The 25,975-nt window shown below is 37.4% G+C and overlaps 1 protein-coding gene across 5 annotated transcripts in view; it reads right to left on the reverse strand.

The window, feature by feature from the left end:
• Positions 1-3,589: 3,589 nt before the first annotated feature.
• Positions 3,590-25,975, reverse strand: part of MARCHF1 (membrane associated ring-CH-type finger 1) — a 227,766-nt gene continuing 205,380 nt past the window's right edge. For all 5 annotated transcript variants that reach the window (XM_019006422.1, XM_019006423.1, XM_015625093.2 and 2 more), the window contains 2 exons: positions 9,961-10,108; positions 3,590-7,763 (listed from right to left, as the gene is read on the reverse strand). In XM_019006422.1, coding sequence (XP_018861967.1) covers positions 7,462-7,763; positions 9,961-10,108 — 450 coding nt within the window. In that variant the 3' untranslated portion in view covers positions 3,590-7,461. The remainder of the gene's footprint in view (positions 7,764-9,960; positions 10,109-25,975) is intronic.

Raw genomic sequence — 25,975 nt, forward strand, 5'->3', positions numbered from 1 at the left:
CAGATTATTACTTTAAAAGCTGTAAAATGAATAAAAAGGGAAAAAGGGCAAGGGCAAAACGAGGGATAATTTCACAGCAGGCATTAAGTAGGACATCTCAGTGCGTATTAGAGTGTCTGGGCACGGAAGTCACAGCTCAGCTGAACTGTCTACACATGGCAGTAGTCACAGCTCAGATGCCTGTTAATTATGTGGAAATAATTATTCCTGGTGATCTTTCTAGCACATGATCCCTTCTTACTTCTGTGTGCTAAACAATCAAGTCTTTGTCACAGTAAATAGTTATGTAGGTTTCCCAGATTTCTTTTACTGACATCCAAGTGTGTATTTTCATAGCTGTGCAGCAAGATTTACTGATGAGTGTAAGTTTGTTAATGTGTATATTAAATTCTTCCCTCTTTACAAGACAGGCTTGTGCTACCCTTTAATGTTATAGGAAACCAGACTGTTTAGTTTATATAGAACTAACAGCTGTCCTCCTTAAATGATTCTAAAGAAGAAACCTGAATAACTTTTACAGACCTGGAGCATGGGTGGGTAATGTAATTCATCTTCAGGTGCCTGCAAGTCTTAAACCTGGGTAGAGGTCTTGGCCTGTGACACCAGCCACACCTCCAGGCCATCACATCACTGCTTTATGTTTGTGTTTGAGAGATCAGTGTGCTGAAGTTCATGGCAGGCATTTTGTATTTTTATATCTTCATTAAATTGTGCTGTGTGGTGGAATGTATCTTGTTTTGATTTATAAAACTTAGGTGTTAAACTGTGGGAGAAGCTGAGCCAGGGTAACTGGATTGAACTAAACTTGTGTATGTGGTTGTGTCAGTGCTTTGACAGATTCTGCATTTGGAAGTTCATTTTGAATTTCTGCTTGTATACAAAGTCTGATGTTTGAGATTGCAAGTGAAAACATTGAGTCACTTTCCCATGACACTGTAAAATATGGAAGAAAAATGAGCAGGTAGCTCGATAACTGGAAGCTGTCATAGTAATTACAGTATATTAGGCTGACGTCCTGGTGAGTGCTTCAAAAGACTGTCATGCAAAGTTATGAAGAATGAGATGTTCTATATTCTCAGCAGAAAAAAGTTCTCTGCTTAAGGAACCTTCCAGGTTACTTTTCCAGTAAAGGACAATAAAATACTTAGAGTACAGTTACGTCAAATTGGCTTGTTTGATCAGTCTCAGCATGATACAATGCATACATTATATTTCTATCTTTTAGCTCTTTCAAGAGCAAAAATTCATTACAGCCAATTTCCAGACTTCCCTAAAAGAAGCAAGTTTCATGAAGGTAAGAGACACTTGCTAATGAGGTTTTGTGATTTATGCTCTGCAGTTTAAGCTGTTGTCTTAAAATCACCTGCCAAAATCCTGTGCAGAGTTCCTCTTATGAAACTGAACATAAGCTAATGGTAAGACACCATAATGGTCCTGGTAATCAAGTTACCTAAGCCTTGACTGCTTGATTTCAAATACTGTCCAATTTTATTAAAATGGAGGCTTTAATATGTAACTAGTTACCTGTTACAAAGAAAAAATAGAACTAATCAAGTTATTAGACTAAAATGACAGCATTCGTTTAAAAACAGAATTTCTACATAGTAAATTTAGCAATAGCAATATTGCTAAATAAAAATGGAAGCATCCAACTAATGCCAGCTCTTATTCAAGTTCACACAATTAATGAAGACAGTGCCATGCTGATTTGAAAAGTGATGATGCCCATTGCTAAGATATGAGGTGTTTAAAAAATCTTATCTGTACCTTTTAATTAAATATTCTTTTTCTCTAGCTCTCAAAATTTGGTAGCAAACCTAGAGATAAATTGGCACTTCTTCATTAAAGATTTTGCCTGAATTTCTAGACTGACTTTTTTTTCTGAATTCTGCCACTTTGCATTTCACTTCTCTGCTGTTTGTGAGCCATTATTAAAGTTTGTTGATCATGTTGTTTACCATAGTCCCAGGTATGTGCATACACAGATGTAATGATCCATGCTTCATTATAGAAGTACCTCCTCAAATTATTAGTGATTTACTTAACACACTTAAAAATTACTGTGACATATCTTCTTTGGTTTTTATTTGGAATAGTGCTGATTACTGTATTTTCACATATATTATCTTCTATATGTTAAAAAAAATAAAATAAAGTCCTGTGGTTCAGTTAGTATCAGTTACAGGTATCTGCAAAGAGCAAAAGGGCAAGTTTGTCCCAGGGTCTGTGTTCTCCAGCAGACTGGAATCATTCTGTTCTCAGTCAAGGTTATTTTTTTGAGCTCTGTGTCATAGGTAGCAGAAATGTGGTACACCAGTCCTTTTGGCAAGTTCTTTGACAATTTTTTTGATTTCTAGGAAAGTTCATTCTGCTTCACAAAGCAGAACAGCCTTAATATTTTATTGGCTGGGATGTGTGTATACAGACATCAAACTAAACAGAAATGTGCTTTGTGTTCTAACAGTACCCTTCATGAAGACATTCAAATTCTTGTGTGGAAAGCAAAAAGGCTTAGGGACCCATACCTCTGCTCTCTTAATTATAAAACCAAATTTGGCTCCACCTTTCCACATGCTAATAAATGGAAATTAATATAGCTTTACTTGTAACTTCTTTGGTGATGCTATTTCTTCTGTATCTTGCAGGGATTTGTGAATCCATTTGGATTTTACATAGTGAGCTAGTTAGGGAAGCTTTAAGAACATGAACAAGTGGCTAGCCTTGGATGTACAGAATGAAATTTGTTAGAACATTACTTCTGTGTTTTGAACATACATTCTTACCAATCTTCAGCCATGTGATGACTTATTCCAGCTAGAATTGTGGCATTTTGAAACTTAGCCCGCTCTCTCCCCAGCTGACCATCTAGGAGAACAATACAGGGTAGGTGGATCTGTACAAAACTAAATCTGGACTTTGAGTGGAACACTCTGTTTTTGTCAAGGTAAAATATTTTCTTTGGTTTTACACTTCACAAAATGCACAGGCTTTTTTTTTTTTTTTTTTTTTTTATAATGCAAACATGCAATATACCTTTTCATTTTAAAAAATGTCTTTAGGGTTTTCAAAAAGGAGAAAACCTCACCAAGTCACAGTATAAAATAATACAAAAAGGAACAGGATCCATGCTGACAGTCTGAGCTGGAATTAGCTTTAAAGTATGTAACTGTCCAGTTCATATTTAAAGCTTTTATGTGTTGGAGATTCCAAAATCCACTGTAACAGTTTGTACCAAGGTACTGCTTTCCTTAGGAAGCTTTCATCTTACCTTGCTGGAGCAAAAACCCAGTGCTACTTGTCTATTATTCTATGGATGCAAAACCAGTTCCTTTCTAAGCTTCTTTATAGGGTTGAAGCCTGCAAGTTAAGCAACTATAAGTCTTTTCATGTGTTTTTGTACTATGAGGTCGTTTCCTGAGCATTCTGCCAAGATGGGGTAAAAGTAGCCCCTTGCAGCTTAGCAGGTTTCTCAGTATTAAGTAAGCAGCTGAATATATTGTTCACCTTTCTTGCAAGAGTGTGGTCTTGCCAATTCATGTTCAGCATGTGACACTCTAGGTAACAAGGTGACAAATGTAGAATACTGCAGTACTTTGAGTAATTTGTTTAATACAAATACATTTTTTCACAACATTAAGCAGATACATTGTTTTTGTTTCCCTTACCTTCTGTCTTCCAGTACACATTCACCCACAAAAACATACACTTTTTCTTTTGCAAAAGAGAGGGAGTTAAACAAATAACACAAACTTGTAGTTCCGAATATTATATACAGTAAAATATTTTCATCAGAATGTAAGTTTCATTGCATTATTGGAAATTATAAACTGTTTGCTCTGGAGATGGGGAATTACTATTTTTTCTACACAACAAAAATAAACACTACTGTCAGAGCAGTGTGTGAATGGCACAGTTGGACTAGTCAAGAATCTTTGTAATGCTACTGATAGTCAAAAGTAGTATGTTTATGCCAGTTTGAAATAAACTTTATAATGCTTGAAACTTAAAAACAGGAAAAGAAATGTGCATGTTCACAGGAGTGAATACAGGAGTATCTTTTTTAAACTTCCAGCTCTGACCTGCACCAAATTACTTCTACCTACCTTTATTAAAACTAGGTTTAAACAAGACTGCAGATTAAGCTGTTCTTGCTAATGGCAGCTCAGAGCCAGGTTCTGCCCTTGTGGGTTTAGCCAGGCCAAATGCCACTGTCAGCATATTTGCCAGAGCTGCACTGTAGCTACACAGGACTTTGATACGGTTCTTTATTTGAGATAGCATCTTCATTAAAAAGTCTTTAGACTTCATCTTAAAACCTTCAGTATACTGTTCTGTTTAGTGTATTTGTTGTTTTGGTTTTTTTTTCAGGATAGAATACTGTGGATAATAAATTAATACAGAAAATTGTACTTTGTGTGGGAATGGAAAAGTATTGGTTGATAAGCATCTGTCTAGTTTCTCTATCTGTGTACTTTCCTTATTACTGAAGACCAGAATCCAAGGCATGGTGGTATGAATAGCTCCTTGCCCTCTTGAAGAGGTTGTACCCTGCTTCAGGAACAAATTCCAATCCTGCATGAAATCCCTGAAAGCTCCAGAAAATTCAATACATCTAAGAAGAGAAAGGGATGCACAGGCAAACACTGTAATGCTTTAAAAGGTTAAAGGCTGCTTCAAGCCAGCCAAATCTCTCTTGCTGGTGACTTGTCTCATTGTCCATCTCAGCAGACAGTGTTCAGTTTTGCTCCTTTTCCTGCTGTCCACATTCAGTATTTCCAAGGGAGAGGAGGAATTTCAACTGAAGTCTTTCTGCTTTCTTTTATTTAACTGTAAACTCAGTTGCATATATAGTTACTTGAGTGCCAGAACAGTGTTTGAAGGCATTGGTATAAAAATTTTCACGTTGTTTTTTCTGTTGCTGACTCTTCAGTGTGTTTTTAAAAAATGTAAAATGCTACAGTTCTGCTTTCAGAATCTTCAGGTATTTCCTTCTTCGAGGTGAATTTTATACTTGTTCAAGAAAAAAACCCCAGTGTGAATTACTTTCCAGTAAGCTGACAAAGTACAGGATAAAGTACTTTCAGTGGGGCCATGGTGCAATGACAGTCAAAGAACAAGCTGGCTAAAGAAGCAGGGTTACTTTCACTTAGTAAGAAACTATTATTTCAGAAAGTTCTTAATTTATCCTTCATAAGAATGTTCATTGTCAATTAATTTTGCTGATTCCACAGGTTTATTGTAAACATCCTTCCAAATATTTAGATGCAGTTAGTAATTTTAAGTGTCAGCTATCATGAGATTTACCTTTTAATGGGTAGCTTTTTGAAAACCATGCTATTGCAGACTATTTTAAGCATGTGCAGTTACAAACATTCCTTAGCTGTGTCATCATGCTCTGAAGACCTTCTGCTCCTCCACAATTTTAAATGGAAAAATGATTTGGTTTCTCTTGTATGTTACTTCAGTTAAGAAGCTGCTACAATTGGAAGTTGCAGTTGTATAGTTGGGAAATTATTTTATATAAAAAGTGCGTGCCATTACATGAAAAACTTCAACGTTAATCCGACTCACCTGGAGTAACTTACAGCAAATATTGACATGTATTGAGGACCCATTCAAGCACCAATATTTTGTGTCCTGTCTAGCCAGATAACAATCACTTAGTCACAGCCAAATTACAAGAGCAATTCCAATACAAAAGAGTATAATGATCTGATTAAAGACACATTTCTTGCTAACACTGCTACTTCTAGTATTCCCTGAGCCTTAAGCCAGTAAACATTCACAAAGGAATACCTAGTATATAAATTCCAATACATCTTAGGCACAGCAGCCTGGATATTTGCAAGAATGGGATGATTCTGTTACTTCACTGTAAATATTTGAGTGTATTAAGAGAAAATTTACCAGCAGAAACTTCAAGGCTTCTGTAGAACTCTAGTTGACATGTAAGTGTGGCACATACCTCTCCTTTAAGTGAATCTCTACTCTCCTCCTCATTATCTGATTCTTTATTTGCCTTTTTGCTTTTCTTTCTTTACTAAATACAAGATTAAAAAAAGAACTTTCAACTTATTTTTAAAATACACATTATGTTCAGGCCCCAGACTTGTCCACACCAGTACATAACTACTCTGAGTCAATACTTGCTCTTGTGTCCTTGTAGTAAACACCACAGTTTTGCAAAGTGAATCACAAATTTGGTTTTTTATATATAATTCACCCTGTTGGACACAGTATTATATCTACATTCATTTATCTATTGCACCTTTTAATGCTATTCACACTTCATTTTTATATGCCAGTGCTCAAAACATGAAATTAACAACTGTTGAATCTCTAACACCTTAAGTTTACCTGTACAGAAGGAAACAATTGATTTTTTTTTTTTTCAGTCAGGAAGATAAAAACTAGCTTTTTAGAACAAGGAGATAAAAACTAATGTTTTCTTAAGATATGTAGGTAGGCATGTTCTCTTATATCTACCTTTCTGTATCATGAATCTTAAAGAATAAAACCAAAAGTAGCTTCCATCTTCAGTATGTGTCATCCTTTTTCAGACCTTTGATAATAGACAATTTACTTCTGTGTAATTCTGCAGTAACCTGCTTTTTTTTTTCCTTTTTTTTGTTTACAATTCTGCCTTAATAATTTGTGTATCCAATTTATTCCTAATTCCCTCCTATAAAGTAAAATACACAGCGGAGCTGCTCTTCTAAATGCATATCTACATATTCTCTCCTTCCTGTACTTCTCTGACATTTAACAAAACTGTCTGTAGCTTACAGAGACATGAGTTTATTCTGGTTGGAACTGCTTTCTTTTCAAAAATCCAGCCATACTTAAAAACATCTGGTTCAAATATCCGTAGTTGACACAGCTGCCCAAACACTCAGGCTCCGCTACAGTCACATGAAGGTGTTACTGTACGAGGCTTAGAGAGGGAGTGCTGAAATACAGCTCTCTGTACTTCTGTTAATGCCTATAACTTGGATTGGTACCCTTTGAAGCGTGTCTTTGAAAAGATAAATAGCAAATACAACTTTTAGTAGTAAACAGATGAAAGGTTTTGTGTCTTCTGTAAACAAAATCATCGTATCACTTCTGTTTCCTACTTTCCCAGCCAGCCCAGTTAGGAAAAAAAAAGTACATTGTCACATTGGTTTGGCATTGTCTGTTAAACCTGTTCTCTATTGCACTTTCTACACTTCCACTTTCACTACACTTGCTGACTAGCTGCAAAACTACGTCACGAACGGTCACATTCCATACAGTAACAAGTTGCTTTGCTAGATCCATTTTCCTTGTACGGTTTTGGTTTTTGTACGGGGTATTTTTTTGTTGTTTGGTTGGGGTCTTTTTTAACTGCAAAAATGCACAGTCATTTCTACTTTCTTGTAGCATTTGTAGTGTAGCAAACACTACGGCTTACTCTGCAAGGAAGAAGGAACGCTGTCCGTGTCAAACTGGCATGACCTCCGAGGTCGCCTCTTCCGCCGCCGGCTGAGAGTTTGTACCTGTCTGTGCCACTGGCACCACCACCGCGTCCTTCACCTCCGAGGGCTGAGTGCACGGAGAGCTTTTCTCCTCCAGTTTTTTGATGGTGTCTGGGCAGTTCTGAACAAAGATCACTCTGTTGTAGGCTTTCAGCCTGCGCCACAGCTGGACGTAAACCTTGCACTGCACATACATGAAGACCAGGCCTCCTGTGAATCCAATGGCCACCACAACGAGTTTTGTCCAAAATGGCCATTCGAGAACACCTTTGAAAGAGAAAGTTAATGTTATACATTGAATATCAAGCACTGAGTTTCAGTAATGTATATTGAAAAGAAGTCACTCGCTAAGATCGCCCAGGTACGTACACGCTATTGGGGCAGTTGTGGCTCTAGAAAATAGACAGGGTTTCCTATTCCATAGGCTGGACAAGAAACTGCCCGTGGAATTGGAAACTGCTTCCCATTTTTAACTGATTTGACCACCACTTGGTCAAATAAAAAACTAAACACCACTCTCAAAAGCTTTCTTTCAGGATTTCTTCCGCCTTTTAACGTTAAAGATAGTCTGCTGCTGCTTCTGTAGTAATGTAGGAAGCATCTTTTTTTATTCACTGGTATGGGACAGAAAGTTTTCTTTCTTTTTTTTTTCCAGGATTGCCATATTTTCAGACTTGAGCTTTACCAGGAGAAAGAAAGGTCAGATGAACCTAGACCTGTTTCTTCAAGTAGAATAAACTTATGTGAAACTTGATTCCCAACCACTATAAGTAGGGAATCAAGATACCATTGAATATTTTAAATATATTTTAACTTGGTTTTTCCATTAACCAGTGTCAAGTTTAGCAATTACAGGGTTTGTATCATATACTTCCCTAATGAGAAAAAAAAACCCAACCCTTTAAATAATTTGAGACATCCATTTAAAATGGGATTTTTAAACTCAGAATATTAAGAGTAATAAACATAACTACTAATATTTTTCATGGCTTTCAATTTTTCTCCTTCTCAAAATACATTTGTAAAGTGCTTTTTCTCCAGTGCTTACAGTCTTTGTCTTGGCAATTCCCATTTAAAGAGAGAAAATGGAGAAGAAAGCAAACTACATATATGTCTGTCTTATTCCCCACAAATACTTATTTGCTTTTGTAAAAGTACTCTACCCTGCAACAAGCAAATTTTGGGGCAAAAGCTCCCTCTTCACACTTTCTTCTGTATATTGTAAGTAGCTCCAGGGAATCTCTTTGTCTGTTTTTTAGAGTAAAGAATCAGCCATTACATTTGGCAAATACTGAATGCTACACAAATCATAAATACTTTTTGAGCCTACCAGGAGTAATTAACATGATTCTTTTGCATTGTGTCTAACAACAAAAATCCCTGTTAGCTGTTTTGTTATGTAAATTCAGCTAATCTACAGAAATAGCTTCTCCCTTGTAATGAGTAGGGTGATGTAGCTGTACTCATAAATAGAAGTTCAAAGCCATTCCTAGTCCTGTCCTCTGGGCCAGGTTTTTGAGATAAAAGACAAGGTTACCCATTTTGAAAGAATGCAAAACAAGACTTTGTAGTGTGTATTCATCTGTAACTTACTGAGGCTTGTTGCTTGTTTCCCTCTCTAAGGCAAAAAGGCAAGCATCAGGAGTTATCATCAAATATTTATCTAACTAGCAAATCACAAAGCTCCACCTGTTTTGTTTTCCATGTTAACTTTGGAATATAACACAAAGCTAGAGACCTTTGTTCCTCTAGGGTGCTTAAAATAAATTCAGATCAAAACTCAAAAGTAGTTACATTTAGGATGTGTTTATATTTTCCACATAGACCAAGTGTGGCTCCTAGTGACATTAAGCATACATTTTGTTACACGTGGCCAGTTGGATTTTCAGTATCTCTGCAGATGCAGACTCCATGACTTCTCTGTTTCAGTGCTAACCAATAAATACAGCTGGAACATGGACATTCACAGTGAAATTCTATTGGAAAGGACACAGGAATGGCTTTCCATGCTACTCAAGTCTCACAAGAAGGACTAACACAACCAGAAAACAGTCTCTTAGCAGTTCATATTAGGAAGGTTGCTAATGAAGAGGCTCTATTGTACCTTACTTCCTATCAAGGTTCAAGTGATTAATGTACATAAATTACTATTTAAGGATCTGAACTTGCACTGAGCTGTTTGAACTTGACTCATCTTTTTGCCTGAGCTTTAGAATTACCTAGATAATGGGAGATTAACCCAGGAAGAACCAGCAGGCTAGTTAAGCTGTTGTAATGATTACACAAAGTAGAGTTCTCTCTGCTGGGGCATAAAGTAAGATTTTCAAACTGACACATTCAGAACTTCTGCACTAAAGCCTTTGGTGTAGCCATGTGAGCTGTTATTTAAGAACAGAGTGTGACTGGTTACAGAGCTGCAGGCACTACATTATCAGCAGCACTGAAGAAGGTAAAAGATACTTACCATTATCATTGCCTTGTTTAATTTCTTCAGCAGTTCTGTCAATTAAAACATACAATGACCAAACAACACAGGTAATTGCGATTATATGGAATGTGACTGAACACACAATTTTTCTCCTCTCACTTGTTGTCATCTGTAATTTCTCCCACTGAAAAAAAATAAAAAAATAAAAAAATCTGACTTGTAAAATTATACAATAAACTGATTAGGCCATTGTGGCTCTTCCTACCAAAAACACAAGCAGTGATAAAATTAACAAATCCTTTAGTTTTAGTAATATGCATTACAGGAGGGTGTGCATTGTCCCTGTAAAATTCACCATGATCTCATTTTCACAGATTCAGAGGAATGAAGAACACTGTTCTGTTTGCTTGTGAATGATATCTTAAGTAATTTCATTACAGTACAGCCATAACATGTTAATAGACAGGTAAAAAGATTAATATTTACTCTAAATTTGCATTTCTGGTGGTGAGAGAAGAAAAAGCTCAAACATTTGTCTGTAATATGTATTAAAATTATTGGAATGCAGTTATGTAACCCATATGTCTTCCCATAGAATAAAAGCATAGGAAATGCAACTGCATTGAGGATTAAATTCAATAAACTCGAAAAGATGATTACATGGAAATGATCATATATGATAGCAGGCAAATAGCCTCATTAGTGTAAGGAGGATCTTCCAGGCACGTGTTTGTGAATTACAGTGCTAAATCCTGGCTTAAGTTAAGGCTATTTTAAGATGAAATAGGCTATTCTCTGCAATTGAACAATGCAGCCCTTGAGGCGATTTTTTGTAATCTCACTTGTGACATGGGTTTTTCTTCCAGCACTTCTTCAAAACAAAACCCTTCTCTCCTAAAACATTTGCCTTTGAAAACAGATGAAAGAACAGGGCACTTAAAAGCAAAAAGCCTCAGTTGTGATGGATAATCACGGAGTCAGTACTGGGATCTGAGGAAGGAAAGCAGTACAAAGCACGAGCTGTGAGTGCCACCTCCCTGTGGTCCTGTGAACATTGGGCTGAGCTGCACTCAGCTCGGTGCCACAGCACTGCTGCCACCTGCTACGGCTAGGACAGCAACCCTGGCCACTGCAGAGCACTGCCATGCTGCACATCTACTGCCAAGCTGTGAGTTTGCCTTGGTCTTCCTTGTTTAGCTTTTTGGATTGTTCTGGTTTCATTAGCTGTTTTCACTATTTGGGATTTTTTAAAATTTTCTTTCCAGGAAATACAAAATTTTTATAAATTCCTTAAGGTTAGGGCTGGGGATGCCATCCAAGCTAGATGTTTAGCCTTTAGCCTGGACCAACATAACCATTCTGCTTTGAATACTCTTTGCTGTCATGTTACATTTTGAAGGGGCACAGCTGCAGTAAAACCTGAGGAGGGACACTGCCATGTCACCAAGGGGAATAACTCTCAGAAATACTTCTTCCTGCTTGTAGAGCAGGACATACCAAGCCAAACAAACTTCAGTCTTTGATGGCAGTTAAATCTTGCATGTTTGAGAGCTGTTGCCTCAAAACACAATCTCTACAACATTTTTTAGCCCTTGTCAAAATTCTATGAATCAGAGAATATTTTTGTGTTGGAAGAGACCTTAAGGGTCATCCAGTCCAACCCCCCTGCAACGAGCAGGCACATCTGCAATTACACCAGCTTGCTTAGAGCCTCATCTAACCTGACCATGTTTCCCATGATGGGGCACTTGCCACTTCCCTGGGCAACCTGTTCCACTGTTTCACCATTCTCATCATAAGAAGTTTCTTCTCAATCTAGTCTAGATACACCTAGATATACCTTTGTTTTGTTTTGGTTTTGTTGTTTGGTTTTTTTTTGTTTAAAATCATTATCCCTTGTACTACTACTGTAAGAAGCCCTGCTAAAAAGTTTGCTCCATCCTTCTTATAGGCCCCATTTAGGTACTGGATGGCTGCAATAAGGTCTTGGAGACTTATTTTCTCCAGGCTGAACAACCCTAGCTGCCAGCTTTTCCTCATAGGAGAGGTGCCTCAGCCCTCTGATCATTTTTTGTGGCCTCTTCTGGACTCTCTCCAACATGACCTGGGTGGGCACCAGAGCTGGATGCAGCAATCCTGGTGGAGTCTCTCTAGAATCACTTCTCCCACGCTTCACAAAGCATAGAAAACAGTTTAGAAAAATGTAAGTACTTCCTGAGTAATATATAAAGAATCAGAGTCATTGTCTTATTTATTAGCTGAGACCTCATTTCAGTTTCTGATACATCCACTTTTAAGTGAAAACTAAGCTTACTTGCTGAGTTTTGTATGGCATTCCAGAAAAATGGGAGATTTAAAAAAAAAAAAAAAAAAGTTTTGTTTTGTTTGAAGTAATAAAACCCCAAAAGTTTATATTCATTATAGTTCATGTAGATAATATTCAGTGGTCAGGCCAGAGAGTATGTGGCATTATCACAGTCTTATATCATTACAGTCACCAGGTTACACAGCCTCTGACCTAGAGACTTTCACTCTTTTTGCAGTGAAAATTCAATTCAAGTCTTGTAACAGACTTTCTTTCCTATGAAAGAAACCTTGTCTTTTTCCAGATAGAAGAAAGGGTTTTACCTCAACCCTTCACTTACCTGTGGATGCTTTGTTAGAGATCAACATAGAACACAATGAAGAATGATTTGTTCTTAAACAGATTTTGTCTGTTATCTCAGCTTTAATGTTACACAATTTGGTCTGTTGGACAGCAGACTCTGCAGAATTTTCACTGTCATGTATACATGCAGTCTCTTTTTACTCTCTAACACCCTCAAAAGCCTCAGTGCAGATCTGAATGCCCAGCCAAAGACAAATGCCGGTCCCATTAGTCTAAATGTAAATATTTTGTAGGTGGAAAAACCCAGACAAAATCAACCAACCCAGAGGCAGGATAGGTAAATACAGGTTCAAGCTCACAGAATTCTGCTGAGATTTACAAGAGAGGAAGGAGAGAAAGCCAGCAGAAATTGGCTGAAGCAGGCCCTTCGGCTAACATCCCGTGATCAAATCCAGCCAGAAGGCAAGCCAAGGCTTACTGGGCTCTGCTTCCTCCAGCTGGCCCCTGTTCCTCTCCCACAAGCCAGCCTCCTTGCCTTGCCTGCCTGTCTATTCTATCCACACACACGTTACCACACCAGACAGAAGGTGGCTGCTGAGACACTGGGAGAGGTCACCAGGGTATGCCAGGGGGATTACGGGACTGGAAGACTGTGCAGAATATCTCATACTCCCAGTTTGAGATACAGGAAAGGAATAAGGTCCAAGGAGAGACTCTGTCTGTCAGACAGATATCTGGGAGCATTTTACAGCTCTCAGTGTTCCCCAAAGCTGCTCTTTTGTTTTGCCCTGCCCTTGCTGCAATCACAGTTCTCTCAGCTATGGTGATGGGGGGGCTGAACTCAGAAGGGAAAACGCAGTTAAACTTTGTGCTGTCCTTCTGGTGATCCCAGTGGTAGCTGACATAACTTCCCCATCCTATTCATATATTTTAGACTGGCTGAACAGAGAGTACTTTGTGAATACAGTCATGCTCTACTAGATGAGTGATGTTAGTAGATGAGCCAGCAATTTATGTTGTCTTGGAGCAGAAAAGTGCAATTTCCTATTTTAGGATTTTTGCAATAGGCTTATATCAAAAAATTAACTGTTAGCTTTAGCACAGACTTGCTTGGACAAAAGCACAGTTATTTGAAATAAAAATTTCTTGAAAATCTGTAACAATGGATGAGACAACAATATACTGAGCAATGAAAGCATCAGGCCCTTTTACTTGTGCTTTGTAGTCCAGGACTTGATACATCCTAAACTTGTGTGGGGAAGTTTGGCAGGCGCTACCTTTTATGTCACACAGCACATGAATGCCTCCTTAACCTCTGATAAATTCATCCCTGCTGTGTTTTGAAGCTCCTGCAGTTTTCACGGCTTTCCACATTCATAACAGCAAGATAAAAATAAATTGTGTCATGTTTTATTATCTTGATCAGTGATCGCCAAGAAAATACAGCAATCAGGTTGATGATACTGTGACATGCCATGGATAGAATATCAGATGCTACCCAGAACAGAAAAACAGCACAAAATTCAGTACACAGATGCAATTTTCCTTGGAAACTTAGATGTTAATGCTCCAAAGGTGCACATGAGAATGTAACAAGAGAAATAAATGGAAGACTACAGCCAGAGGAGACATTTATAATGACTTGCAAATTACTGAGTCACTAAATTCATAGAAGAACCTGTAGCTTTTGCACAGTCCCCTACAAAACACCCCTTCACTGTTGTACATCCAATTGTCACACCCACAGATTCTGTAATCCTGGCAGCAATACAAACACAGACTGGAAATCATCGCAGGTGCAATGGTTTAATGTCCTGCAAATGCAATCAAACGCATGAGTATCATAGTGCTTCACAGAACAGGTGTGCTAGAATACCTTGTAACATCTAACCAGAACCAAAAGACCTTTTACACAAGTCGCCAAACGAATCCCAAGGGTAACAATATGTGTCCCCAGCAGAAAGCTTTTCTTTTTTCTTATTTTTTTCCCCAGCCCCCTTTTTATTTTCTGAATAAGCTTTCCGAAGATGTTGCTTGCACTGTGCTCTGGAAACCACTGGAGGGTGGTAGGAGACTGCCTGACTCACAGGTTCCTACCAAGAATGGAAAGAAGCTGGATTGTGAATGTGATCAGAAACACTTGTCCCACCCCAACCACTTACAGCTGCTTTACTACCAGAGAAATTTGGAATAATCTTTAAAGTGGCAGCTGTAAAACTGTACCCTGTTCTAAATTTCTACTTCACATTTTGCTTTTGTTTCCTAAACAAAATTTCACTCAGAAACTTCAAGACTGGTTACTGATTTCAAATCCCAAATTACAAAATGTAGTCATGAGTCTTCTGAGGAAGTAAAACAAAATTAAAACAAACAAACAAACAAACCCTAAAACATACAGGGAACTTTAAGTCCTATGTAGCCAGCCACTTCCCTTTCCTGTAACATAGTTTGAGAAAACGTCTCATATTTAAAGGACAAAAATCTGCCTCCCTGCATGCCACTTCTAATAAAAGCTTGATTAATCAATATGTGATGAATAATTATGGTTATTTTCTTTAGTATCTTCTGAAAATACTCCTTGTGAGTGTGGGAATGCTGCTTCATATCCTACATTCCAACATGGCCTGTCTGCTTCACAGAAGCAAATCTGCAATTTTAATTCCCTCCCTTACATTATGCTTTCTGCAGAGTGGTTTCATGAGGGCCCAATGCAGAACCGAAAGCTTCATGCTGCTCGCACAAAAGCTGTCTCCAGCAACACCTCACAGTGGCACTCAGCAAACTCTGCTGCCTGGGCTTCTTTTCTCCACCTTCACATTGTAGATTTGCTGCCTGCCTGCTCCCATCCTCCACTTTGTGTCCATGCCTCCTGTTCATGCTAATATTCTGTCACACTGGCTACAGATTTTTTGTCTACACAAATGTCCTGAGGCAACTGCAGCTCTACTGCAGGTTTGCAGAGTCACACCTCTACAGCTGAAGGTCTCTCTCCTGCAGGGGCTCAGCACTGAGGATGCCAAATATTGAAGGTGAAGTTTATGGGCTGCTTTGCAACATGTGATGACTGCCTGGACTTTTTAACTCCTGGGTATTTTCAGGAACCCTGTTTTAAAAACTGCATGTAAGAAGGTCTGACAGGGGAATCTGGTATAAGTGGGACATTGCTAATATTAAATATTTTTGGTGACTTTTTTTCTCTCCATCCATCATTTAGCAGAAAAAATGACTATGTATATAATGTAAATAACACCCACAGCTGGAAGGATTTCTGCTCTCGCCTAGAGCCAAAGGCATGATGCAACATTTTCTGAATTCATTCTACAGTCTGAAGAAATACTTTCAGCCAACATATATCTTAAAGTAATTATGCCCGGAAAATAAAGGCTAAAATTACTTACTAGAGGCTGCTGCAGAAACTGCACTCTGCACACAGATTAAAAAACACACAGAAAAAGATCCTTCTTATCTGAAACTCAACCCAAAGGATTTAGCCAGCACTTTTGAAAAAGAACTGGTGTGGTGTATGCTGAAGTGAGCTGAGCAGTGAAGATGTGTCAACAGTCTGAACATGTAGCTCAGAGTTATTTATATTAGGGAGGGTTTTCTGGTCACTTGTTGCAGTACTAATTGGCTCGGGCTCCACAGTGAGCTGTTCACTGCTATCAACCTACCAGCTGGAGGAAAGCAGCTGCCATGGTAGTTTGCGGAATGGAATTTGTGCAGTGGGTGGAAGAGGAAGAAATAATAGTAATAAAGGACAACAGGGCTCCACTCATGTTGGGAGAATAAAATAGCCTCGCAGAAATCTGAAGTGTTCAGAAGAGATGAGACTTCAAACATTGTTATTTTAATAAAAGCATTCTGTGTCTCTCTGTGCCATCTAAACAACTTGTGGTTACAGCCTGTACCATGGGGACTGTGATTTACAGGACTAGGAGTGTGTCCCCACATCCTGCTCCAACGTGAGAAGTGCCCCTCAGACAGTCCAACAGAATGAGCCAGATCTGATGGCTGACAAGGCAAGGGCCATGAAAACACCTACACTGTGTTCTCTTCCCCAAACACATCCAGAGAGAAGGAAGAACTGAACAGGTTTACAGAAAATCCAGAAAACATATATGTCATAGCCTTTTTTCAAAAGATGTATCCCAGAGAATAAACTCTTGTAAGGATCAAAAATAGAAGGCCATAATTGGGCCCCTGCTATGTTAAGTGCTGAACAGGAAAACAAAATTAATTTTTAAAATCCCATGTGACCTGGTGGATCATATGGTCCTATCTATACACAGCCTTACCTTGATCCAGCTATCTCATTAGATGTTTTAATACAGATCATTGTCTAGCAAACCTGTCTGAAGTTTGCCCAAAATCTATTTCTGTCCCTAGGAGATACTAAACAAACCTGACTGGAATTCAAAACAATTACTTTGGTGTATTTAAAACACCTATTAAAAATTTTAAACTGAACCAGAAATGTGTGCATTTCTAAAGAGAAACACACTTTAATTCACTTTTGTTTGATATGCATACCTAGAGTAATAAAAGAAATACATAATGAAAAATCTCACTTGATAAACACCTTATCATCTGCAAAGAACTAATAATTTGGTTTTATCATAACCAAGATGGCACGTTATTTCTTTTTTAAGTGATAATTAAAGCAGCTGGACTTAAGTGATATAATCAGTATGCACTCTTCACAAGCTTATGCAATTTTTAGCTGTGTATGACATCAATTAACAAACCCTTAAAAAACGTAAAAGAGAAGTGCAGAAATTAAGAAGTGTAAAAATTAAGCGATTCAAGAATATAATTTCTAAAATGAAGTAGCTGTTTTTGCAGTATGAAAGTGGTATTGAGAATACTTGTCATTTACCAACTAAAAGAACTTCAGTACCTGCATCCTAATCATCCCAACACAGACTAACAAAAAAAATCCCAAAAAAGCCAAAAACCAAATCAAAACCAAAATGAACAAACAAAAAAAACCACCTATGCTTTGGAAATACAGGACCTCGTGTCCCTCTCATCCAGTGCTGTGCCTCAGATAGAGGCCAACAACAGATGCTTTGGAGAGATGTGCAAGAAACCCTGTGGCAAGTAATTATAGCACAATCCCTCCATATTGGGAACCTCTTTCTAGCTCCCATCTGCAAGAAATTGCTTTACATCAATATATAGAATGCAGAAGTACTCGGCAAAGTGTTACTTTCCAAGTGTCTCCTTTGAACGCTGGAAAGACATTAACCAATCTTTTGTTCCACAGAGCCTTCAGTGCTATCATGAACTCCTCTTTCACAGTAACGTTTCCTTTTCTTGCCTTGTAAGAGCTTTAAGAAAATAATCATTATCTCCAAGCACAGTACACTTCACCTACCTTACCTAAAAAATAATCCTGACAGAGAAACTGCAGGTACAACATTAAACCACTGATCAGGAGTGAACTACCACCATAAGGTAAACCTATGGGGAATACCTGGTACTAAGAACAAGAGGCACACATCTAGAACTCTAGGAAATATTTACTTCAGGTGCCTGGGCACATGCCTTTATTACTCAAAAAATCAAAAAAGATGCTGCATGTTGGTAACCCATAAAGAAACAGGGATAAAGGGGGTAGAATCTATGTCTCCAATAACTTTTATCACAGTTAGTCAAGAACAGAAACAGATGCTACTGTTGTCTGCTCTCCCTGCAGTATTTCTATGATAATTCTATCAAAAGGATCTAGTTTGTCACTTTTGTTCTCTTTGCAGTTGTCGACTCCTGCCTCTGTCTACTCTGTATTTCCAAAAGAGCAGCATATCTAATTGAAGGCATGATATCTGCTCCTGTCACTAAGTAGAAAATACCTTGAAATCACAGTTCAGTTTTCAAACAACAACTTAGACACATTCACACACAAAGAAAACCATAAAAAAAAAAAATATTAGTCAGCTGAACTGCCATACCACAAGAGCACAGACCATAATTTTGCTGCAAGACCAGTTATGCTGAGATTTCTTTTTCTGACCAAAGCAGGTAGGGCTGCTGCATTTTGTGGTTTGTGTTCTATAGGCAGTATAAAAGCGGCCATGACATAGGCTCAGTTCTAGATTTGAGATGGATTCTGCTGGGGTCAAAGCAACCACAAGTCCTTTCTCACTACAGCTGCCATAACAAACCACCTCCCAACAGTCTGTGCCCAAGCCTCTGTCTTTGAATACCAAGTAGGGTGGGTTCCCTTTGCACATCTGAGTGTTTATTGTGTGATGGATAATCGGATAATCACACAATTCCTTCCAATGGAAGGCTTCAAAAGAATGGCAGGAATTGCAAACGAAGAGAAATTAGAAAAACTGATACAGCGACATGCTGGAGACCAACATCCTATTACATAGTTCTGTATGCCTCTCCACCCCCTGTAGTTCTTCATTTATGTACAGTTGAAGGAAATTTCTCTGAAGATCTGTTGCTTTAGGCATCTAAAACAAGTTGTAGAATATGATCACAGTTTTGTTAGTCTTTTCTTTAATCACCTTCTCTCCAGTATTCACCACAGTGCTTGATTTCCTCTATTTTAAATTGTCCAGCCTGCTGAGAATCAGTTGAAATTGCTACAAGACGTGGTTTGGTTTAAATGCCTTTGTTTGCCAAAACCCTGGTATTTTTAAATACATGGCTGTTTTAACATGCCTAGACATATCCTTTTTCTGCAGCTATATACACAGTATCTACACAGGTATGAACTGCCACATAACAAAGATTTTAAAAAGGAACGGATGCTTTTAATCTATAAATATGGCTTTAGGAAGACTACTGACTTCCCAGTGAATAGTTATAGTTGCTTTCTCTTTTAATTTTCCCATGAGAGATTCTTTTGATCCAATTAAAGAATAAAAAAATAGAGGAAAGCTGTGCTAAGGAAAGCTATAGTAATTAAAATAAAACTACAGCCTAGTGCTCTAGTAAAGACCTGAGGGAAGCTATTAATTCTGAAAAAAAAAGAGGAAATTTTAATTTTTTCCCTATGATTTTAGTAAAGTGCTACAGGAATAAAATTGAATTAACAAAAAACACCAAACCTGAGTAAAGGAAAGGTTAATCCTATTTGGTCGTAATTTATATCCATTACTTGAATTTCAAAATTCAAGTACTATCAAAAGAACTATGTTAAAGAAAAGCCATTTTTAGCATGCATTCCACCAACAAGCAAGCATCAACCTGGGAACAGATCATTCTCACATCAATAGGTCCAAGGCAAAAAAAATTTGAAGCAAATAACAACTGTAAAATTGTATGTGTTAATTATGTGACAGGTAATTATCTACATTAATCAGATCATGAATAGCAGCCCTCTCCCATGGGAGCTGGTAAAGTTCCTAACTTCAAAATTAAATGGTAAAAATGGCATTTTTTAAAAACTCCATGAATAACAATGACTGGTTTAGGTCAATGCTTGGGTTGATTATGCTCTTTTAATTTGATATTACTAGCTATACATTTTGTGTCAGCATTCCATTTACAGTTTCTTTATTTGTAAAGCCAGAGATTCTCTTAATTATTTTCAATGCTTCAGCTTCCCAGTTCTTCCTTAGTTATAACTATTGACGAGGTCAAGCTCTAAAACAAAACACTGAAAGGGCTGAAACAAAAAAAAAATGAAAAGGAGACCCCAAGTTCTTAAAAATTAGAGAGAGGCTGATGAACTGCAGGATGGAGTAGGGCTCTCTAACTAAAATGGGAATTGAATCTTTTGATGCAAATTGCATCTGTAAAACAGCTCAGACCAAACTGTTTATTTCAGCCTCAGAAAGCACAGAAGATTTGTACCTCCCAGAGCTCATGTTCACGGGTCTGTGCGATAGTGGATAACACTACTAATACCCAGGGCTGAACAATCTCTCAAATTCCCTTTGCTTTTGTAAATGCTACTGAGCAGCAGAAGTAGCCAATTTGGTTACTGGCATTTAATTAGAAGAGGACACAGCTTTCATTTAGTTTTCTGGTATAATATTTTTCACTGCCTCTTTAAAGAATGCAAGTTCAAAGCAGTGACCATACAAACATCCTGCTCTACCTCCAGGAAGGATGCTGCAAATGGGGGTGTCCCAGCAAGGCATCACACTAAGATGGCTTTTAACAAGTCTAAGGGTGTGTTATGATGGTTTCAAGGTAAGAGGCACAAGAATCTTTTGCCAGACGTCCATGGGAACTGGAACAGCTGTGTGAATAAAGCTGTGTTCTGCATGGAAGAGAAAAACATATGGAGATGGCACCACCACAAGAATTTTGCCACCATAAGCAAGCTATGTTCTAGTGTTGTTCTTGTGGCAGAAAATGCAAGACAGCAGTATTCTGTGAAGTACAGCACCCTGTCTATGTACAGATAAATTAGCAGTAATGCTCTACTATCCTCAAAAATTAAAAATACAACTGTCTGAACAAAGTAGTCCCTTGCATCCCTGAGGCATCACAATAGGATATAAATGCCAAAGAATCATTTTTACTTTACAAGCTTTAATATACACATTGTCCCCTGGGCACAAAGTTATTTGCTATAATGACATGATAGCCAATGAGAAAGTAATAGCTTTGTGCCTTTGTGCATACTGGTGAAGAGTCTGACCCCACATATTGCAGGCAATTATTTGAGGCTACTGATGTTTTGAGACAGTTTACTGGAAGAAAGATAACACTGGAGTAGGTTGCCTTGACGACACTATGTAGCTGCACCAGAAATCAAACAAAAATGCAGGAGGTCCTTCTATGTTGAGGACTGCAAAACATTTATCAAATTGGGTCAAAAGGGAACTAGTCCCACAGCAAGTCCTATGCAGTATTTGATATCACTTATCATCAGCATTATTAGAAAACTGATGACAAAGCCAGGTGGTTCATACCTCACACCACAGGGCAGTAAGAATTGAAAGCAAACAGTATGGTAATGACTGCTCAAAAGTTTGGGCATTTTTCCTCTAAGATTCTTCTGGTCACACCTGGATATGAGAGTTTGCTCTGGCAGAAGTAGTTTCTAATGGTGAGTACTTTTGGTTTCATAGAGGTGTATCAAAGAAAATTCTCTGCAGGTTCTATGACTTTTGGCAGTGATCACCACACTCTCAAAAAAGAAATGTAAATATGAATTACCAAGCTACCATCGAGTCAAAAGTAAAAAACACCTTTAACATATTTTGCCATCACTGAATGTTTCAGGCATGCTATGACATTTTTCTTTTTATATCAGCATATAAGTAAATACAGAATACAAGAGGGGTAAGATATATAAGGTTAGAAGATATATGCACACACTCAAAACAAGTAAGATCAAGTTTCTTTCGTTATCAGCATTTGCTTAGCTTCAGGTTAATAGAAACGTATCACTCTGTACTAAAAGAACATTCCCAGTCCTTTATTTTTTAAAAGGCAGTAATTCAGGTGCCCTTTCTATCAGAAAGAAAATTAACTTTAACTGGTACCTAATGCTTCTGTAAACAAAAAAAATGACTTGTTCTTCTTTAATGACCAAGAGCAACCGCATGGTAACAATGTGCAATATTGTTTATGACTTACATAAATAAGACTTTATTTGTAAATCATTTCAAAAGTAGAATTGAGAGAAAATAGACATCTCTGATATCACAGAATAGTCTACTGGGATGATGCATCAAAAGCAAGACATCTCATCAGATACTAGATATCTTAAATAGATATCAAAATTTAAATATGAAAAGTATTTTGTAGTATAGTAAGACACTGTTGAGAATCTCCATTTAAACACATTTTTGTGTTTAAAGCTCCTTTTAATTTGACACTTTAATCCATTCCATACTCATTGTATTTTCATTCAATTCCCATTTCTACTAGTCTTCAAATACCACATTCAAGAGATATGAAATGCAGGTGTTAATATCTAGGATTGCATCATTTTTAAAGAAGAAATGTTTTTCTCAGGTTTACCTGAGAGAGCTCAATAAGGAACTCACACAAGCTTCTTATCACTTTCTAATTTCTTCTCTGATAAAGTCACCTTTTAAATTCTGCATCATGGATTGTGGATGTTGGGAGGCAAAGCTACAAATGCAATTGTATTATTTATAATGACCAACAAATGCAACAGAGACCATGAGAAATAAACCAAAACCACTAAGCATTGCTTAATATTTAATCTCTATATTTATCTTGAGCTGAGTAATTAGACCTGTCCAAATATATGAAACACTTGCAATGTCTGTTGATCAACGCTTAAAAGGATTACCTCAATGCAAAGACTCAGGAAAATGATTAAACCTAATTTTATTTGATGCCTGGTGCTTTCAGGGATTCTCTAATTAAATAACTGTTGTCACAAACTTATTGATTTAATAGTGATTATCTTAATTTATGTTAACTTACTATGTTCTACATTGTCACTTATGCATGTTAACAGATACAGCATGATATTCCAAAATGATTGTGTAGTTTGTTTTATATTTAAATCATGCTTTTGTGATTCTGCAAAATGCAAAACTACAGATTCCTGTAATTAAGTTTGGTAGTCTGTATTTTTTTTCCCTTCAGGAGACTGGCAGTAGGAATTTTACAAAGACATTATGATAAAATTCATAATGGAACAATGCACAGTCAGGGACCAAACTTCAGAATCTCTTATATTGAGTGATGACAAAGGTTAAAAATCAAAAAATCAGAACTGGTTAAGAGACATGACCCTTCCACTTGTAGAAAGTCACTTCAAAGCCAGGTCCAAGGGAAATTGCATCACCTGGAGCTGGACAGAAACTTTCATGTTAGGGCAAATTATTTCCTTTGTTTTTTTAATAAATTCATTTCTTATGAAATTGAATAGGCACTCCTCTCTTGAAACAAAATATGGGGTCTTCTCTTTAGGAAGCATGGAAAATAAACCTGTTTTCAGAATTCCTCAAAGCTGTTAGCAAAATTAATGACTTTTTTTGGGTCAATTTCGCTGTTCCAGTTGGCATCCAACAAAGTTGACAAGAATTACATTGTTTTCAGCTATAGCTGCTCATAATGTCTCTGCCATCATGCCAAGAGAATTCCAGAAGTCTGGAACATTTTATTGACTGCTGACAGGCCAGACTTAATGCTGGGGACTGAAGGTTCTTGAGGTCTAGTACAGAACCAAGCTTTAGCAAAACCCAAAGCTTTTCAAGTCTGGAAACTTCAGAGTCAGAAGAGTTTTTCAGATCCTGCATCAAGGGGACAGGATTGTGGAGACCTTCGGTGTTAGGAGCTGTCTGTCCCACCATACTTTGGTCTCTGATAACCACCCTTTGTGCCAGTCTTTTGAAAATGTGGACTCCCAGGAAATGCCCCAAAACTGACATTTTGGGCTTCATAAAAGCTGCCAAGAAATTCGACAGTTTCACTGGGACTTTACACTTCTGCAGAATATAAGTTTCGACAAAAAAATCCCAAAAAACAAAAAACCCCCAAAACATCAACCAAACAAACAACAACAAAAAACCAAACCAAACAAAAAAGAACAAACAAACAAACAAAAAACCCCAACCAAAACAGTTGCAGTGATTTTTATAAAGGATATTTGGGTGGAAATTTACCAGTCAGCTCTACTCATATGGCAGGTCTCATGATCACTCTTTCCTCCCTTACCTTGTCTTTGCTACAGCTGTCAAAATACTTGGTTTGCAAAAGAGCTTCTCATAAACCGGTGTTTCATAAATTTGTGAACAATGGTGATGATAGTGCTCACAATTAGTAAGGATCACATTTTTAATTAAATGTAACACTTGAAGAGTGTCACCGTTGAATGCTATAAATGCCAAAGGACAACTCATTTTAACTTTGAAATCTTTGGAATCTTTGGTTCATGAAATGGGTGTGACTTACAAGAAAGGATTTGTAGATGCTGGATCCATTCTACACAAACAAATATTTGTTAGCATTGCATTTGGAGGGAGGAATGTTGCCAGCACAGACTGCCAGGCAGATAAACTACTTTTGATTAGTGCTTTGAACAGAAACAAAAACATCTAGCCTGAAAGAAGAGGTGAATCTTTTCTATGTCAGAAATCTAAACCATACCTGAGAACCAATTATGAACTGAATAAGGTAGCAATCATTCAATTAAGAAATTACAGACTTGTAGGAATTATATTACCACTCTAAAAGTGGGAGGAGATATGGCACTGACCACACACAGAGTTGAAAGTGCCTACTTCTGATATCAAGTTTTGCACATTTTTCATTCTTTTTCTTCTTGGTTGCTATAAATTTTGTTTCTCTTTTATAAAAGATGCTGTATTATATAACAAGACCAGGAAAAGGCTTTTGTTAAAAATACTGGTATCTCTTGAGAAAAGTAACTGTTGTGAGAGTACTTGTTAGATGTTAGATATTAAAGCAATTTGGTTTGAAAATAGAAACATAAACTGAAAAAATCCCCCAAAGTTATGCAACAGGTGGAGAATTTTCATACAATTATCCTGTCACATTAGCTAAAATTTATCTGCAACTACTAAAACTGAAGTCAATATAATTAAGTTTTTAGCCATCTTTTTTTTTTCTATTTTCATCTATTTCAATTTCTAGCCTACCAAATCTAGACTCTCCAGATCTACCTGGCATTTGAGAACTTTGTCTTTCCCTGTCACAGGCTTTGCTTGCCAATTTATCCCAGTTTCTCTCTTCAGAGTGCTTTATGACCATGGACTTGTTAGATAATTCCACTGAATGGGAAGTGTGAAGGAATTCCATTGATTCTCCTTTCTCTGAGCTACTGCTACCTGTGTAAGGCCAAGAAAAACAAAATTTCTTTTGCCATTGAAACACTATTATATAGGCATATGCTAGTGATAAGCAATAGTTTCTATTTCTTTCATGCAGAAATTTATTTTAAATCAAAACTTGCCCAGTTCCCAATTGACTCAAGCTTCAAAGATTCAACAAAACTCCAGAAGGATGAGAGCATTTTAAAATAAAATTCAAAGAAAATTCCATTCCAAAGAAAACAGAACCCACATATGTTTAATAAACTCTTCACCTTCCCTATACTGACAAACTTGGAGCATTATATTGATTTATCTTAGATGAGTGCAGATAACATACATTTGACATTCAGGATGCAAAGTCACCCTGTCTTTTAAATTCCATTAACTAATTATGAAGTTGAAGTGATTAATTTGCCCATGAGTGTCACAGCTACAACAGATGCAGCTAAATTGACTGTGTTACTGCTGTCTCCACACGGGTATAACCATCATTCTCAACCAAAAGTTACAGGCTCCATGTAAAAATTGCTGGGTGAACTGGACTGTGTTACTCAGAAACCAAACATGAGATTTCTTTCTGGCTTCAAAATATGCAGATGAACCCATAACAAAAAGCTGAAGATAAAAAGTCTGAACCAAAAGACTATTATTTGTGCATTTATGTTGTATGTGTGATGGCAGAGAGCCTGAAGTCAAATTATCTGCTGCTAAA

This window comes from Parus major, chromosome 4, assembly GCF_001522545.3.
Source record: "Parus major isolate Abel chromosome 4, Parus_major1.1, whole genome shotgun sequence".
Taxonomy (NCBI): domain Eukaryota; kingdom Metazoa; phylum Chordata; class Aves; order Passeriformes; family Paridae; genus Parus; species Parus major.